The sequence below is a fragment of the Python bivittatus genome, unplaced genomic scaffold (genome assembly GCF_059951505.1).
Source record: "Python bivittatus isolate LINGU-HERP-01145 unplaced genomic scaffold, Pbiv_v1 ctg000700_np1212, whole genome shotgun sequence".
Classification (NCBI taxonomy): Eukaryota; Metazoa; Chordata; class Lepidosauria; order Squamata; family Pythonidae; genus Python; species Python bivittatus.
This window is the reverse complement of record NW_028277098.1, coordinates 85166401-85181157: the sequence shown is the minus strand read 5'-3', so window position 1 is coordinate 85181157 and position 14757 is coordinate 85166401. Positions and strand designations below refer to the sequence as shown.

Here is a 14757-nt window from a genome sequence, read left to right as displayed (position 1 = left end):
TGGACAGAAAATGATTGGCCAAGGGTCACTCTGGACATTTTGTGAGGGTGCAGGAATTTGAACACCAGCATCCTAACCACTCCAACATGTGGGTTTCAGGTGGACATGCTCTGCTTTACCTGGTAGAGAGAAAGATGCCTTAAGTCAATCCACATCTTGCACGTTTATTTTTTGTCTAAAGGAAATAGGAAGCTAATGTCATTTGTTATACTGCTTCTCTTTCTTTCCAGTGAGTTTGTTTCTTGGTTGAAAGAAATTGGGGAGATAAGCAAACCAGAGGAAGGGGTCAATCTGGGACAAGCTCTGTTGGAGAACGGCATCATCCACCATGGTGAGCATTTTGTATTGCAGCGTAAAATTCTCTCGGATGTAATGATGTACTTGGAAGTGATAGTGCTTAAAAGAAGCACAAAGAAGCCAAATGTGTACAAAAGCCAACCCTTCAATCAGAGCTTTGGGAGGTTCCCTAACTGGATGAGTTTATTTTAACATATTTGTACACTGCTTCTCATATAGTTTACAGAAATAATATAATAATATAAATGTTATGAAATAACTCCCCCCCCCATTAAAAAACAAATATTAGTGGAAGTTAATGGCCAGCATAAATATATGTGTTTTTAGGGAGTTCCTAAAACACACCAGTGACAGGGCCAAGTATGCCACAATGGTAAAGTAAATTCCAGTGATGAGAGCCATCATATTACAAGATTCATCTCTGTTTCTAAACTGGAAACTGAGATGTAGAGAGAGGACTACACTTTTACACTTTTGCAAGGCAAAGATTATTTACTATTAGCAACTCTTAGAGTTAGAAATTATATATATATATACACCCACACCCACACATATATTTATATATTTGTGGATGGTGTTGAAGTATCTTTAGTTTTCTAAAGATTTAATTTAAGATAAAATTGGAGTGATTGTAAAATAAAATAAATGTATTTGGCAGTGTAGTTCTCTATGCATATTCCTCAGTAGTAAATTCCATTGTGTCCAGTGGAGCTTATTACAAGAAAGGGGACAAAAGGTTGCAGCCTAAATATGTAGTCCTGTATATACCTATTCCAAAGAAATGCAGTAGAAGTTCTTCCCTGGTAAGCAACTGTGATGATCTCTTCAAGTCTAGTTTGTGTGACATTGAAACATGTAATCAAACATTTATTCCACAAGTGCTAACCTTTAACCTGTGGATCAACATGTGGCAAACTGAGTGACAGCGGTGTTTGTGCTCCGGATGGGATGCTGATAACTGTGCTGAAATATAACAGTGCATCATCCAAGAAGACTTAAGTCTAATTTAGTATGCCCAAGACTTAAGTGGATTGACCAAAGTCTTTCTTGAGTTGCACTCACATATTTTGACACAGAAATCTCAAAAAAATCAGCCTCACTAATCCCTTCATACATTACATTTTTGTGTAGAATGGCAAAATTTTATGGCAAAGCTTGCTGAATAACATAAAATGATAGTATATACCTGAGCCCTGCAAAGCCAACAGTTTCTTTCTTTGTTTTCTGTGCTGATCAACTATTGTGATAAATCACTTACTCCTTGCAGGGTTGTACAGTTTTAGATCTAAGAGGCTGATGTTTACATATATATCAAGATATGTTGTTGAGAAAATGAGTACGTTGAACAGATGCATTCATTCACAGAGCCATAATTTGTTTTTCCTCTCAGGATGCCCATGGGTATCATAATCAAGATCTGTTTCTAGTGTGTGAAATGACTCTCAGTTGATTTGTTGGGTGGGCAGGGCACTCTCATTCAAAAATGAACTGCAGAACTTGTTTTCTCCTGCTGCTTTCCAATAACAGTATTCGTCTCTTATTTATGCAGTAGGGTTTCCTGCTCCATCCTTCAGGTATTCATAGCTGGAAAATTAACTTCAGAATAATGAGGCATTTTCTTCCTAAGGAATTTCAGTAGTCTTAATTCCTATGCAAGCTCCCTGAAAGAAATTTTTAATGGGAAATGTCTTTTATTAAGTTTGTCTGACATTTATGATAATCTCTTTGTATTAGCACACCAAAAGTACTTTTTCTAATAGTGTGGGTAGGCAAAAGTAGAGGATGCTTTCATGAATTGAAATCTTGGAGAAGATCCATTTGTTTAGTCTTGAAACAGACAGCAGCTCGGGGGTATTCAATGTATTCAGTTTTCAAGTATGCTCTGCTGAAATATTGAACACACAAAATAATTGGAATCTAGCCTTTCTTTTAGGCAATATAATAGAAAAAAGACTTGTTATAGCTGTAATTATGTGAATGCATAAAGATATACTACTAAATAGTCTTCTTGTGCTGCAGCAGACACCTGGCAGGACAGTATTAACAAAGTTTTTGCTTCTCTGATATAACACATCTTCATATTACATGAGATTGTCATAATACTGAAGAACTACTTAACTGCTGGTCTCTCTCTCTCAGATCTTCATGGAAAGGCAGCTCTCAAGCTAATACAATGCCATTTTAAAGAGTCTGAAAGATGCTGCAATGCTGTAGGAAGCTATTATTTCTCAGCGTAGGCTGGTATTGTTGGCAGGAGCTCTCCAGGGTTCCAGACAGAGAGAGAGAAAGATCCAATGCCTTCTGCGGCAAAGAGCAATGACAGCAAAATGACAATGCGCACAATTGTCGTTACATACTTGGTCTCAGCATTTGACACAAGTACACAAGTCACAGCATTTGCATGATTGCATGATCATATAAATGTTGTCATTTGCCCTTGCTTGCCCTCTCCTGATAGATTTCCATGAAAAAGTCTTCTTCATCCTTTATACCCCTGATTGTTTTGTTTTATCCCGCCTTTATTATTTTTATAAATAACTCAAGGCAGTGAATATACCTAATACTCCTTCCTCTTCCTATGTTTCCCACAACAACAACCTTGTGAGGTGAGTTGGGCTGAGAGAGGGTGACTAGCCCAAAGTCACCCACCCGGCTTTCATGCCTAAGGTGGGATTAGAACTCATAGTCTCCTGGTTTCAAGCCTGATGCCTTAACCACTAGACCAACCTGGTTTTCTAAGCAGAGATGGTAGAGTTTGTATCTGAATCCTTTCACACGCAAACCGTGTTCTTTACCACTAAGCTGTGATCCCATTCCTATTAGTTATTGGATTATATCCAGTAATGGCTTTACCTTAACGCAGAGGTACACTATCTGATCTCCCAGGGCAACCTAGTGTTAATCCCACTTGGTAGACCAGAACAGGAAATTAGCTCCTCATGAAGGCTAAACTATTTTTATTGAGATTGACTATAATAACAGAATCTTGCAGGTCTGACAATGCTGTACCTCCTCCTCCTCCTCCTTATACAGTGGTACCTCGGGATACAAACTTAGTGCGTTCCGTGACTCTGGGCATAATCCCGAGTTGGTCATAACCCGACGCAAATTTCCCCATAGGGTTCAATGTAAATCCGGTTAATCCGTTCCGCCCTCCGAATTTGGTCACACCCCGAAGCAAATTTTCCCATAAGGTTCAATGTAATTACCGTTAATCCATTCTGGCATCCGCGGAGCACGCGTCAGGGGCGGGAGAATGGCCACGCGGCGCAGCGGGAAAAAGGCCAGGCACCGCGTGGCGCGGCGGGAGAAAGGCCGGGCGCGGCGCAGCAGGAGAATGGCCGGGCGCGGCGGGAGAACGGCTGGGCGCGGCGTGGCGGGAGAACAGCCGCGGACGTGTCAGGGGCGGAAAAATGGCCGCGGACCACGTGTCAGGGCGGAAAAATGACCATACCCTGAGGCGGAGTTCGGACATCGAGGTAAATTTTTGCGGCCAGAGCTGGTCGTAATCCGAAAAGTTCGTTAGTAGAGGTGTTCGTATCCCGAGGTACCACTGTACTTCAGTGAATTAGGGAGGCATCTGCTGGAGTTACTTCTGAATGTTAGCTTGTTGCTCTGGATTTAAAAAATATTTCAGCCCCTTTTACCTAGGTAATGGTTCCTTCATATTTCCATCAAGGTTATCTTCCTTACTTTCTATATCTAGAAAACTTTAGATGTGGTCTCCAGTTAGATGTTTATGTTGTTTCTAAATTGTAATATGTAATATAACAGAAAAGGCAGAAAAGTAAATGGTTAAATACATAAATGGAGAGCAATTTTATATTTAATTTAAATTTAATTTAAATATAAATTATTAATATATCACCTTTACCTGGCAATAGTTATACAGCTAGTCCTCGCTTAACGACCACAATTGGGACCGGAATCTTGATTGTTGAGAGAAGCGGTTGTTAAGTGAGACACACAGAGACGGGAGGGGAAACCGTTTGTGGGGCTGCAGAAATGGAGGTCAAATCCTGAAGATTTCAGCTCCATTTCTGTAGCACACAGAAGGATCCCTCCATCCCCTCTGCTTGCAACCTTCCCTGCCAGCTTCCCCATTGACTTTCGCAGGACCCTTGACAACCTGTTGTAAATGCGAGTCAGTTGTCAAGAGCCTGAAATGCGGCCACGTGACTGCAAGGATGGGTGGCGCAACATTTTACGATGGTTGGAACTGCTTTATGGGTCATAAAGCATCTTTCCAAGGCTGTTGTAACTTTGAACAATCATTAAATGAACAGTCATTAAGCGAGGACCATGTGTATGCTCAGAGCCCAAGTGGCACAGAAAATGTTGCAGATATACTTCCAGTACTATCTCCCAAGGATGTCAACAGCTGTAGTAGGTGTAGGTGCAGTGATCTGTGCAAGCAGAAAAATGTTTTGCTAAGAAACAACTACTATTTAATACAAACTTTTATGTTTAAGTACAGGTGGTCCTTGTTTAATGACCACTTGTTCAGCGACCATTCAACTTGTGATGGCGCTGAACGAGTGGTAGTTACAACTGGTCCTTGAAGTTTTAGCTGGCGTAGCACCCCTGCAGTCATGTGATTGCAATCTGGGCACTTGGTAACTGGCCCAGATTTCCGACTGTCACAGATTCCTGCAGTCACGTGATTGCAATTTCTGACCTTCCCTGCCGCCTTCCCACAAGCAAAGTCAATGGGAAAGCTGGCAGGAAGTCAGAAGTCGCGATCATATGAGGTCCTCACTTAGTGATCCATGTGGTCCTCGCTTAACAATGGTAACTGGGGACTGACCAGTTCACATACAGGTAGTCCTCACCTTATGACCATTTGTTTAACGACCGTTAAAAGTTATGACAGCACCAAAAAAAGTGACTTATGACCGGTCCTCTCACTTAACAACCGTCACAGTGGCCCCACAGTCATATGATCAAAATCCGGGCGCTTGGCAACTGGCATGTATTTATGATGGTTGCAGCATCCTGGGGTCACATGATCACCACTTGCGATTTTCCCAGGGGGCTTCCAACAAGCAAAGTCAATGGGGGAAGCCGGATTAGATTAACGACCACATGATTTGCTTAAGGGCCATAGCAAAAAAGTCATAAAATTGGGCACAACTCACTTAACAACCACATCACTTAGCGATGGAAGTTCTAGTCCCAATTGTGGTCGTAAGTCGAGGACTACCTTTGTTCAAGAAATACTATAAAATATTATAGTAACCAAATCTTGTTCTTCAACAAATTATGGATATTTTTGTTTGGAGGATTTCATGCTGGAGAATGGAAAATAAGCTGTTGATTATTACTCTTGATGATTCAGTTTCAGATAAGCACCACTTCAAAAACGAACAGGTGATGTACAGATTTCGTTATGATGATGGGACATATAAGCCAAGGAGTGAATTAGAAGACATCATGTCTAAGGTATTTTTGTTGTTGCTGCTGGAACTGTGGAAAAACTATGTGTTACCTTAATAATACAAGAGATTTCAACTATCTAAAACTTATTTTACATTGTTGATAAAAGTTTGCTTATTTGTTTTATTGTAAAGGATCAGTTTCCTTATTCTCACATCAACACTTTCAAATTTTATTTTCTTTAGAAATATGGGGTATATAAGTTGTTATCAGCAGCAGCAGCAGCAGCAGCATGTTTTATAACTGCATAGATTTTCGGTGTCTATTCAAGGAAAGTTGAGTGGAAGATTAGTTAACTCAGTATCAGTTGTGAGAGGAAAATGGTTGCTTTTAAATATTCTAGTTCAAGATATTTGGGGGTCATTGTGAAATTAGTAAAACATACACTGCATGTTTTTCAGTTAAATGTTTCTATTTTTATTGTAATGCAGAGGGTGAACTATTATAGTATAAGTCCATCAGCAAGGCAGTGGTTTACTCAGGTGTACTACTGCTCTTCTGTATGTGTTTGATAAAACTCTAATGAATGTAACCTTGCCATTTGCTTTTCTTTGTAGGGTGTGAGGCTCTACTGTCGTCTGCACAGTCTGTACACTCCAGTGATAAAGTAAGTTCATTATTATGAGATCTTCATACTATGTCTCACCTCATTTGGAATTTTCTCCCTTTTGTTACTGAACCAGCAATAAATTGCTATCTCTTTAGGAGAACTTGCTTTCTCTCTCTTGACTATGTTTTCAGCTAGTTAAGACTTTATGTGACTCCGGTTCTATTGTCTCTTATAACATAACTTTCTAAAAATAATTTAGATAATTTATATAATTTATCCCAAACTATGTTTCTTGAAATGCATTCCAATATTTTCTTTTAAAAAATTAACCTAAGATTCTCTTAGGTGGAAGAGCAAATATACAATAAATAATTCAATTAGCAAGCAAGCAATCTGGAAAATTATTTTAGCTTAATGTTTAATCATATGTTTTATAATTAAAACATCATTATATGTTTTAACAAAATCTGGTTATTTGGTATACTGAAACATCATTGACTGATTCCCTGTTTCAGCTTTCAGATGAGCCTTATTGTTAGGTTAAATAACAGAGGATGTTTCAGAAGAAACGACTGATCACATCAAGATTTGGAATCCCAGTTTCTGCAATTGACCCCTAATCCCTCAGTTTTCATAGAGATGCCGTGACTTGAGTAACCAGTCATTGTCATGCTAATACTTTTTGGAGCATAGAAACATCTCACGAACCATCAATCAATCAAATCTTTATTACGGTCAAAAACCAGCATAACTCATGAACCATAGTTCTGCTTTATTGAAAACACTACTATCCTAGGGGACAACAGAACTCTAAGATGGGGAAGTGACGCTTTAAAGTCTGTGAATGAATGTGTGTATGTATGTCTTGTGTGTATTTGTGCTTCATCCATGCCTTTAAAAATAATTTAAAAGTGAAACAAAAAGGAATAATCAATTAGTCAAGAAAGTGATACTGACCCTGATGTATGGAATTAGTGGTGGCATTTTGATGACATCAGGCTGAACAGCATTGGCAAGCAAAACTCCTGAACTATCATTGTCCCCATCTTAGAAAGTTGGGTGGAAAATAAGGTCAGACATGATTGGGAATAATTCTAGTAAGGAGATTTATAGCTCATACTCTCTGTTGACACATAAAGGTACAGCAAACATACATAACATTTCTGTTTCAAAGAATGTTATAATAAAATGGGAGGTAACATGTATACGACTGGTGGGAATTATGCTAAAGTTTGAGTAGGTGCATTCTTAGAGGAGCTTTAGGTCAAATTCTGCTTCCTCTGGCTTGTAGAAAAGCCATAATTACGTGTAATAGTAACATTGAAGCAGCATTTTATAATCTAGTAGCTTCCAATTCTCACTTTAAGAATTCTCAACCAGCATGACCAAATGGAATTCTGGGAATTACAACCCCACACATGTAGATAAGACTAGATTTGAAAAGGCTGTATCAGCCCTTCATGGTAGACCAGACTAGGAAATCAATGCAATGTAGGTCAGGACTACTTTAATTGTAATAGCAATAGTAACAGAATCTTTCAGGCCTGAATGCACTTCCCTCCTCCCTCCCATTATCTTTGTGTGAACTACACTCATTACTTGGCCCAGGCCCAGGCCCCTTTTATCTGACCATTACCTTAGCAGCAGCTCTTCCTCCTGTCCTTCCAGGCCATTCTGTCTCCCTTTTACAGCATGCAGTTGGATATCTGAACTATAAATTGCAAAAACTCTACAGAGAACTGGTTTTCTTTCTATAATTTCTCTCCCCAGTTAAAATGTGGCATTGACTTTTTAAAAATGTGTTTGGCCAGCCATAATTTTTAACAATCTTTTAATTTTCCTTTCTGATATAGAGACAGAGATTATCACTTGAAGACATATAAGTCAGTGATCCCAGCAAATAAACTGGTGGATTGGTTGATTGCTCAGGTAATGAGATCATACAGATATTGATGTTTCTCTTCTTTGAATTCAGACTCAACTCTTTCATATTTTGCAATATTATTCCATAAAATTATTCTGCACAGAATTAAAACATAAAAACATAAAACATTTATTTCATGTTATCCAATTGGTGTCGTTTAGATGTGGCTGTAAATTATGGGAGTTGAAAACAAACCTATTTGAAGGCACCAACTGGGAAAGACAAGTTAAGTAGATAAAAGTGGTGAGCAATTAATAATATGGTTGGTCCTTGACCAAAGATGAAAGAAGTAGAAGGAGAAGAAAGGGGAGAAGAGGAGGAAGAGGAAGGAGGAGGAGGAGGAGATTATTTGTATGCTGCCTGACTGTTGATGGGTCACAACAATCAAAGAAATTACAATAAAATCAATGAAACATTAAAAATGACCTGAAATGCCAAGTAAATAGGTTCAAGTTGAGTCTTATTAGAGAACTGACTTTCAGCTGCTGGACTCTGGATATTCTTTGATTACCCAAGTGTGAAGAAAGGAAAGCGTCTACCCTTGTTTTGAAATGATTATTTAGGATAGTTGTTTAGAGAACTTGAAGGGCGATATATTTTTCCCCACACCTTTTCAGACATGTGTGGATAATTTTTATTCTAACTATGTATATCCATACATAGCTCATCTAGTCTGTGAAGTGTAGAGCATTGCTGTATGGCTGGAGGAATAGCAAAATGGAGGGGTAGTGTCTATCTCTTCTCTTAGCTCAAAGTCAGTGCTGGAATGTCCTAAATGCTAAATCACTTGCATGAACATTTAGAAATAAAGTGTCCATCTGCTTCTGTATGGATGTTCTGCATGTATAACAATAAATTCTGCAACCTATAGCAGAAAAATATCTTTTTAAGAACTTCCTTTTTTGTGCTCTGTGTGCTTTGGAACACCTGTTAACTTTAGATATAAGCTTTCCCCATAAATATTTGCTTCTGTTCTTGCTGGAAATAAAATAAGGATGTTCCAGATTGTCATTTTTAATGTTCTAATAACTAAAAGTGCTTAATCTGGGTGGGCACATAACAATTCTAAAACAAGACCACATGCCTTATTATTCTGCTGATGTTGCATGGACCTGTCTTTTACTTAACAGCCCATGCCTTTAATAAAAAGATTTAGGATTGAAGGGCTAGTCCTCTAGTACCCTGTGTCCCACAGTGGCTACCCAGATACCTTTGGGAAGCTTAGAAGCAAGATAGGAATCCAGATACCGCTGTTGGTATCCAGATACAGTACTGCTCTTGTGAAAGACAAATGTCAGATCTGTTATCAGAACACTGTTTTAAATAGCTTTTTAATGTAGAATAATTTTTTGTGGCCTGGAACAAATTGTCCCTGGTTAATCCTATGTCAGGGTACGAGAAACAGGCCTGGTTTGACTTCCAGCTATGCTTAGATGTCAAGTATGTAGAATTCTTTATCTGAACACCTAGAAGTGATCTTCCTACTTTGTTATTGCTATTCTGTTTCCATTTGGAAAGCTTTTGTATTATATTTCCAACGATGTAGAGAGCATTTGAGATGTTATAGATTCAGTCAGCTCTTGACTTGAATGTTGCTGTTTTGCAAAGGGTAATATCTGAATCCAAGTTGCATTATCAGGACTGCCAGCCAAGTTTGTGTCACTGTTTTTATGTGCTATTTCTTGTAATCAAAGCAGATTTCCAACGGCTATCTTAAGAGCGGTGTCAAACAGATGTCAGTTTTAAATTCATTTTGGGATAAAATTAGATGGTAGTATTTATAAATTCACTGTTTCCTCCAATAATATTCTAAGCAAAGTAGCCATGTGGCAGGATGTTGAAATGGGAGAGGTGCATGTTAAGCATATAAATAATATTGCAACTAAAAAGTTGTGAAATAGAGTTGATCAGCACTTCATGTTCTGTACACTTTGCTCACTAAGGAAAAGAATTTGCTTATTCTGCACTGATACTGTGTGGTTGATCGAAATTAAAAATAGTTTGAAACTATACTTATTGCCTAAATTGCACAACCCAGTCACAGGTCAAAGCAGTTTCTAAATGCAACTGTACCTAAGTCTCAGTTTGCTTATTGCATCTATTAGAGCAGTGTTTCTCAACTTTGGCAACATGAAGATGTGTGGATGTTAACTCCCAGAATTCCATGCTGGCCAGGGAATTCTGGGAGTTGTAGTCCACACATCTTCAAATTGCCAAGGTTGAGAAACACTGTATTAGAGTTACCAGATTTGAGCTGCAGAAATCCAGATGACCACTCAACAGCAAAGTGATACAGACAGCTCTGTTTGCTGTCATCTAGCGAATGTCCAGATTTTTGCAGCCCCGATCTGGTAGCCCTATCATCTCTTAGTTTCCACAGCTATTACAAGTACCAAGTGCTGGAGACAGCCTTTCATCAAGAACAGTCTTGCTACTCATTTCCAATTAGTACCTTATTTTTGATGCAACACCCAGGGACAAAAAGAGAGATTGCTTTGTTTCCTTTTTCATCCTGGTGCAGTGCTTTCCCCAAATCTCACAGGGCAAAGCAGCTGCTTCAGAGACAAAAGGTAAGCAAAACAGAAGTTTTAATTTCCCTTTCTTTTTCTCATCATGAGATAAGGAAAAGGCTGGAAAGAGTGTTGATAATTATAACAGCTAATTGAGGGGTTTGGTGCATATAATAGTGTCATCTAGAAACTATTAGGTACTCTAGACTTACTTGTAAAAGGACTGTTTAGTAGTTACCACAACATTTGGTCTTTGTCTTGTTTGGTTTATTGTCCAGAGTGTGAATGAGTTGCTAAGCCAAATGAATCTACTTTATCCTATTGCTATTGAAGGTTCCTGGCCATAATTTATCCTGCATATATATAGTTGGAAACCATGGAGATTTGTCCAGCTATAGAACAGGAAGTGGGTCAGAAGTGCTGTGTGTTCCAACCCCTTGCCTAGCAGACAGAGTTATCCATCTTCCCTCCTTTGTCCCTTTCTAAATTAACTTTGCTGGGCAAAGTTCTAGGAATTTGCAAAACTCATAACTCCATCCTACCAACTGGAGAGGAAAATAAGCCTTCCCACCAAATCATTGATTAGTTTGACTTGGGAAAGATTCCTTCATGAATCCGAGGAAGGCAGTCAGATGGGTCTTCAAGCCAAGTGAAACATAATTTATGGATATCTATTTAACTGACTGTTCCAATAAGAAATTATACATATTAGAGTGGGCCAGGAACTGCAACTACACAGTATCCATGCAACATTGTCTACGCAGTATCCATTGCAACATTCCTACAATTGACGAATGAGAAAGTATTTTCAAGTTCAAGTGGAGCAGAGGAGAAATGTATTCCAGTGGGAGTTATATTTTGGTAAAGAGAGGAAATTACACTATTAATGTTAAAATTGCCCAAATCTCATTGGAGAGGCTCATATGAGCTGCTTGCCATATGGAGTTGAGCCTATATGGTTCCATTCCAAGAGGCCACCCACACAAATGGTTGGGCAGATAAAATGGGTATCTGGCACCAAAATAAATGTGTTCTTTTTTTCTCTGCTTTTTTCTTGTCAGCCAAAAACACCTTTTACATCATTCCTAGAAATGTTAGCCTGAATACAATGAAATAATGTGACTGAGGTTATATGTATTATTTTAAGCAGCTGTTTTTCATTGGGGATACAGGCATGATATTTCATATTTACGTTGTATTTATACACTATCAAATCTGACCTTTGGGAACTCTGAATAAGGAATCATTACCTGTGTTCCTTCAGTAGGTTCTGCTGCCTCTTGTTCTGATGTTTTATGGTATGTAGCCAGCTATAGATGGCTTTGATTATTGCTGGTAAAGAAGGCTTCTGTGTAGAGACAACAGGCTACATCTGTGTACTGTTAAAACAGATCCTTTATGAGGTTCTGGTCTTTGTCTTTCCCAATCCTGAGGAAGACAAAAGGTACTATATTTAGGAGTGGATGGGATTTAAGCAAAGGGAGTCCTGTTTTAATTACTTGCTATTGTTTCTTTGTAAAGACTGTCCTATTCATTTGGGAGCTGGGGTCTAGTTGTGGTAGGATTGTTTCAATTAGGATGTGCCCAGGGTGTAACATTTATCCTTTCTTGTTACCAGGGAGACTGTCAGACCAGAGAAGAAGCTGTTGCACTGGGGGTCGGGCTCTGCAACAATGGTTTTATGCATCATGGTAAGCCATCAATTTCTCCTTATCCTAGCCAATCAACGAGGATTTAACTTTGTTTCTTTAACCAAGAAATGTGGTCAATTTTATGGCAGCCTTTTTCAGTTGAGCACCCTCTGGATTATATCTTCTGGAATCGCAACTTGCTTCCCAATACTTTTTAAGGGTAGTAGGGTGGGGAAAGTTACTTTAAATAGCTACTAAACTGGACTGTTAGGCAAAAGACAAGCCCAGTTATTCTTGTTGCTTTCCTTTTGTGTGAAAATGGTAAAATTCTGGTAAGAATCTTTTCAGGGTAAGGGCTGTATTTGAAAAGCAGGAATGGTCATAGTTAAAATTGGTGGGATTAGTGAGTGTGTCTCCTAATGGGAAAAACAGTTTAAAATCCTAAGTATAGTTACTGAAAAGTAGGAGACAGAAGCCACTCAGAATCTCACCAGATCCTCTAGGTAATGGGAAAATATATTTTTTTCTTAAAATTATGTGATTAGAACAGACTTAGGGAGGACCTTTATCTATCAGTTCTTCACAAATCAGACTGCAAAAGCTAAATTTACCTGGTAGGAAATGTATTTGCAAATAAATCACAGTTCAATCCAGATGTGTCATTCCACAGAATCAGCAGCAAAGAAGACTGAAATGGGAACACTGAAAATGGGAATTGTGTGCCCTCACTCTCCATTCGTTTTATTTTTCTTGATGTGTGCAAGTCAGACATCAGCAAAAAAGTGAGGCAAGGGAGACGAGAAAAGAGAATGAGAGTCCTTGCATGTTAAGTGGGTTGTGTACAGGAGAGAACAATAAGAGAAGAGAGGTTTTAGCTCAGCTTTAATACGATTCATTTAGCTTTGGCTTTGTATGTTGCATGAACCCAGCCTTTGTGGTATGTAAACCACAATTTATAACTTAATGTGCTTTTCAAGCCCTGCCAATTGAGGTTAAGTAAATGATGGTTAACCAAATTATGGCTTTGTACGATATGTGAACCTCATTCAATCTGTGAAGATTGGAGAATAGTTGGGATAGGAAGCAACCAGTCTATTTGTTGATCAGTTTGTTTGAGAAATAATTCTGAAATTACAGCTATCAGCCTGTACTGGGGTTTCCCAATGCTTTTCCCTACAGAATGAATGAATGAATGAATGAATGAATGAATGAATGAATGAATGAATGAATGAATGAATGAATGAATCACTTAAAAAATATCACAATTTACTGAGATACATGTTTACGGCTGCAAGGACAAATTTAGCACAATGTTGGAAAAGAGATACATTGCCAAATATATCAGACTGGGATCTTAAACTTGGAGAATATGGAGTAATGGCAAAATTAACAACATACATTCACAACAGAGGTCTAACCCAATTTAAGCAAGAATGACTTCCATACCTACTATACATTATGCAGCAAGGCAAATATAAGTAATTAAGAGTATGGTTTTAAGAGGAAAAAGAACTGACTAAAGAATTGAAATCAGAAACATACGAACATGTTAAATGTCTATAAATATTGTATATTAGTTGGAGTACAACAAGCGGAAGTTAGAAACTAATATTTATCTATAATGTTTTTAGTAGTTTTTCTTCCTTTTTCTTTTGTATATTTAACTTATTTGTTTATTTGGTAAATTTTTATAGCTGCCCATCTCACATACTTAACTCATATAGCTCAGAGATTCAAATCCTTACTCAGATTGTTAAAATAATTTAATGTACTTTGTTTTTTATTATTAACTTCTCACCACCAATGTCCTGAGCACTAACCATACAATCTTGGTACTTTAATTCCTTTGTCCGCTTATAGATAGCATATTTCTGAATCAATTATATTGATGAAGATTCTCAGTCATCCAGGTGGAATTATCTGGAGGTTGAGTCATGGCAACTGAACTTCTTTTCTTTTGGTTTGATACATTTTGCTGCTTGTCCAAGCAGCTTCTTCAGTCTAGAAAGTTGTGAGCCACCCTGGAAGACATTTATGAGATCCCTCCAACCAACTTTCTAGACTGAAGAAGCTGCTTGGACAAGCAGCGAAACGTATCAAATCAAAAGAGAAGAAGTCCAGTTGCCATGACTCAACCTCCAGATAATTCTGAATCAATTACTATTTTTTCTTTTTTCTTTTCAGTCTTTTTTTCTTCTTAAGAAAATAATAAATATATTATTATTTAAATAAGAATTAAAAATATAAGCAAATAAATAGCATAACCTTCTATGCAGAAAACAAATTCATCAGGGACATGGTTAGATTCAGGAGGCTGAGAAACACGTCCAACATGGACTTTACTTCCAAGGTTTCTCTACATATTGATGGCTTCTAATCAGCAGCAAAGGCTCCATGGAATGAAAGGCA

The 14757-nt window shown here is 38.1% G+C and overlaps 1 protein-coding gene across 1 annotated transcript in view; it reads left to right on the top strand.

Moving 5' to 3' along the window:
- PREX1 (phosphatidylinositol-3,4,5-trisphosphate dependent Rac exchange factor 1) overlaps nt 1–14757 on the top strand; it is a 237349-nt gene that overhangs the window by 162274 nt on the left and 60318 nt on the right. The window contains exons 11-15 of the mRNA XM_088153617.1: nt 231–331; nt 5636–5739; nt 6291–6340; nt 8137–8212; nt 12336–12408. Coding sequence (XP_088009743.1) covers nt 231–331; nt 5636–5739; nt 6291–6340; nt 8137–8212; nt 12336–12408 — 404 coding nt within the window. The remainder of the gene's footprint in view (nt 1–230; nt 332–5635; nt 5740–6290; nt 6341–8136; nt 8213–12335; nt 12409–14757) is intronic.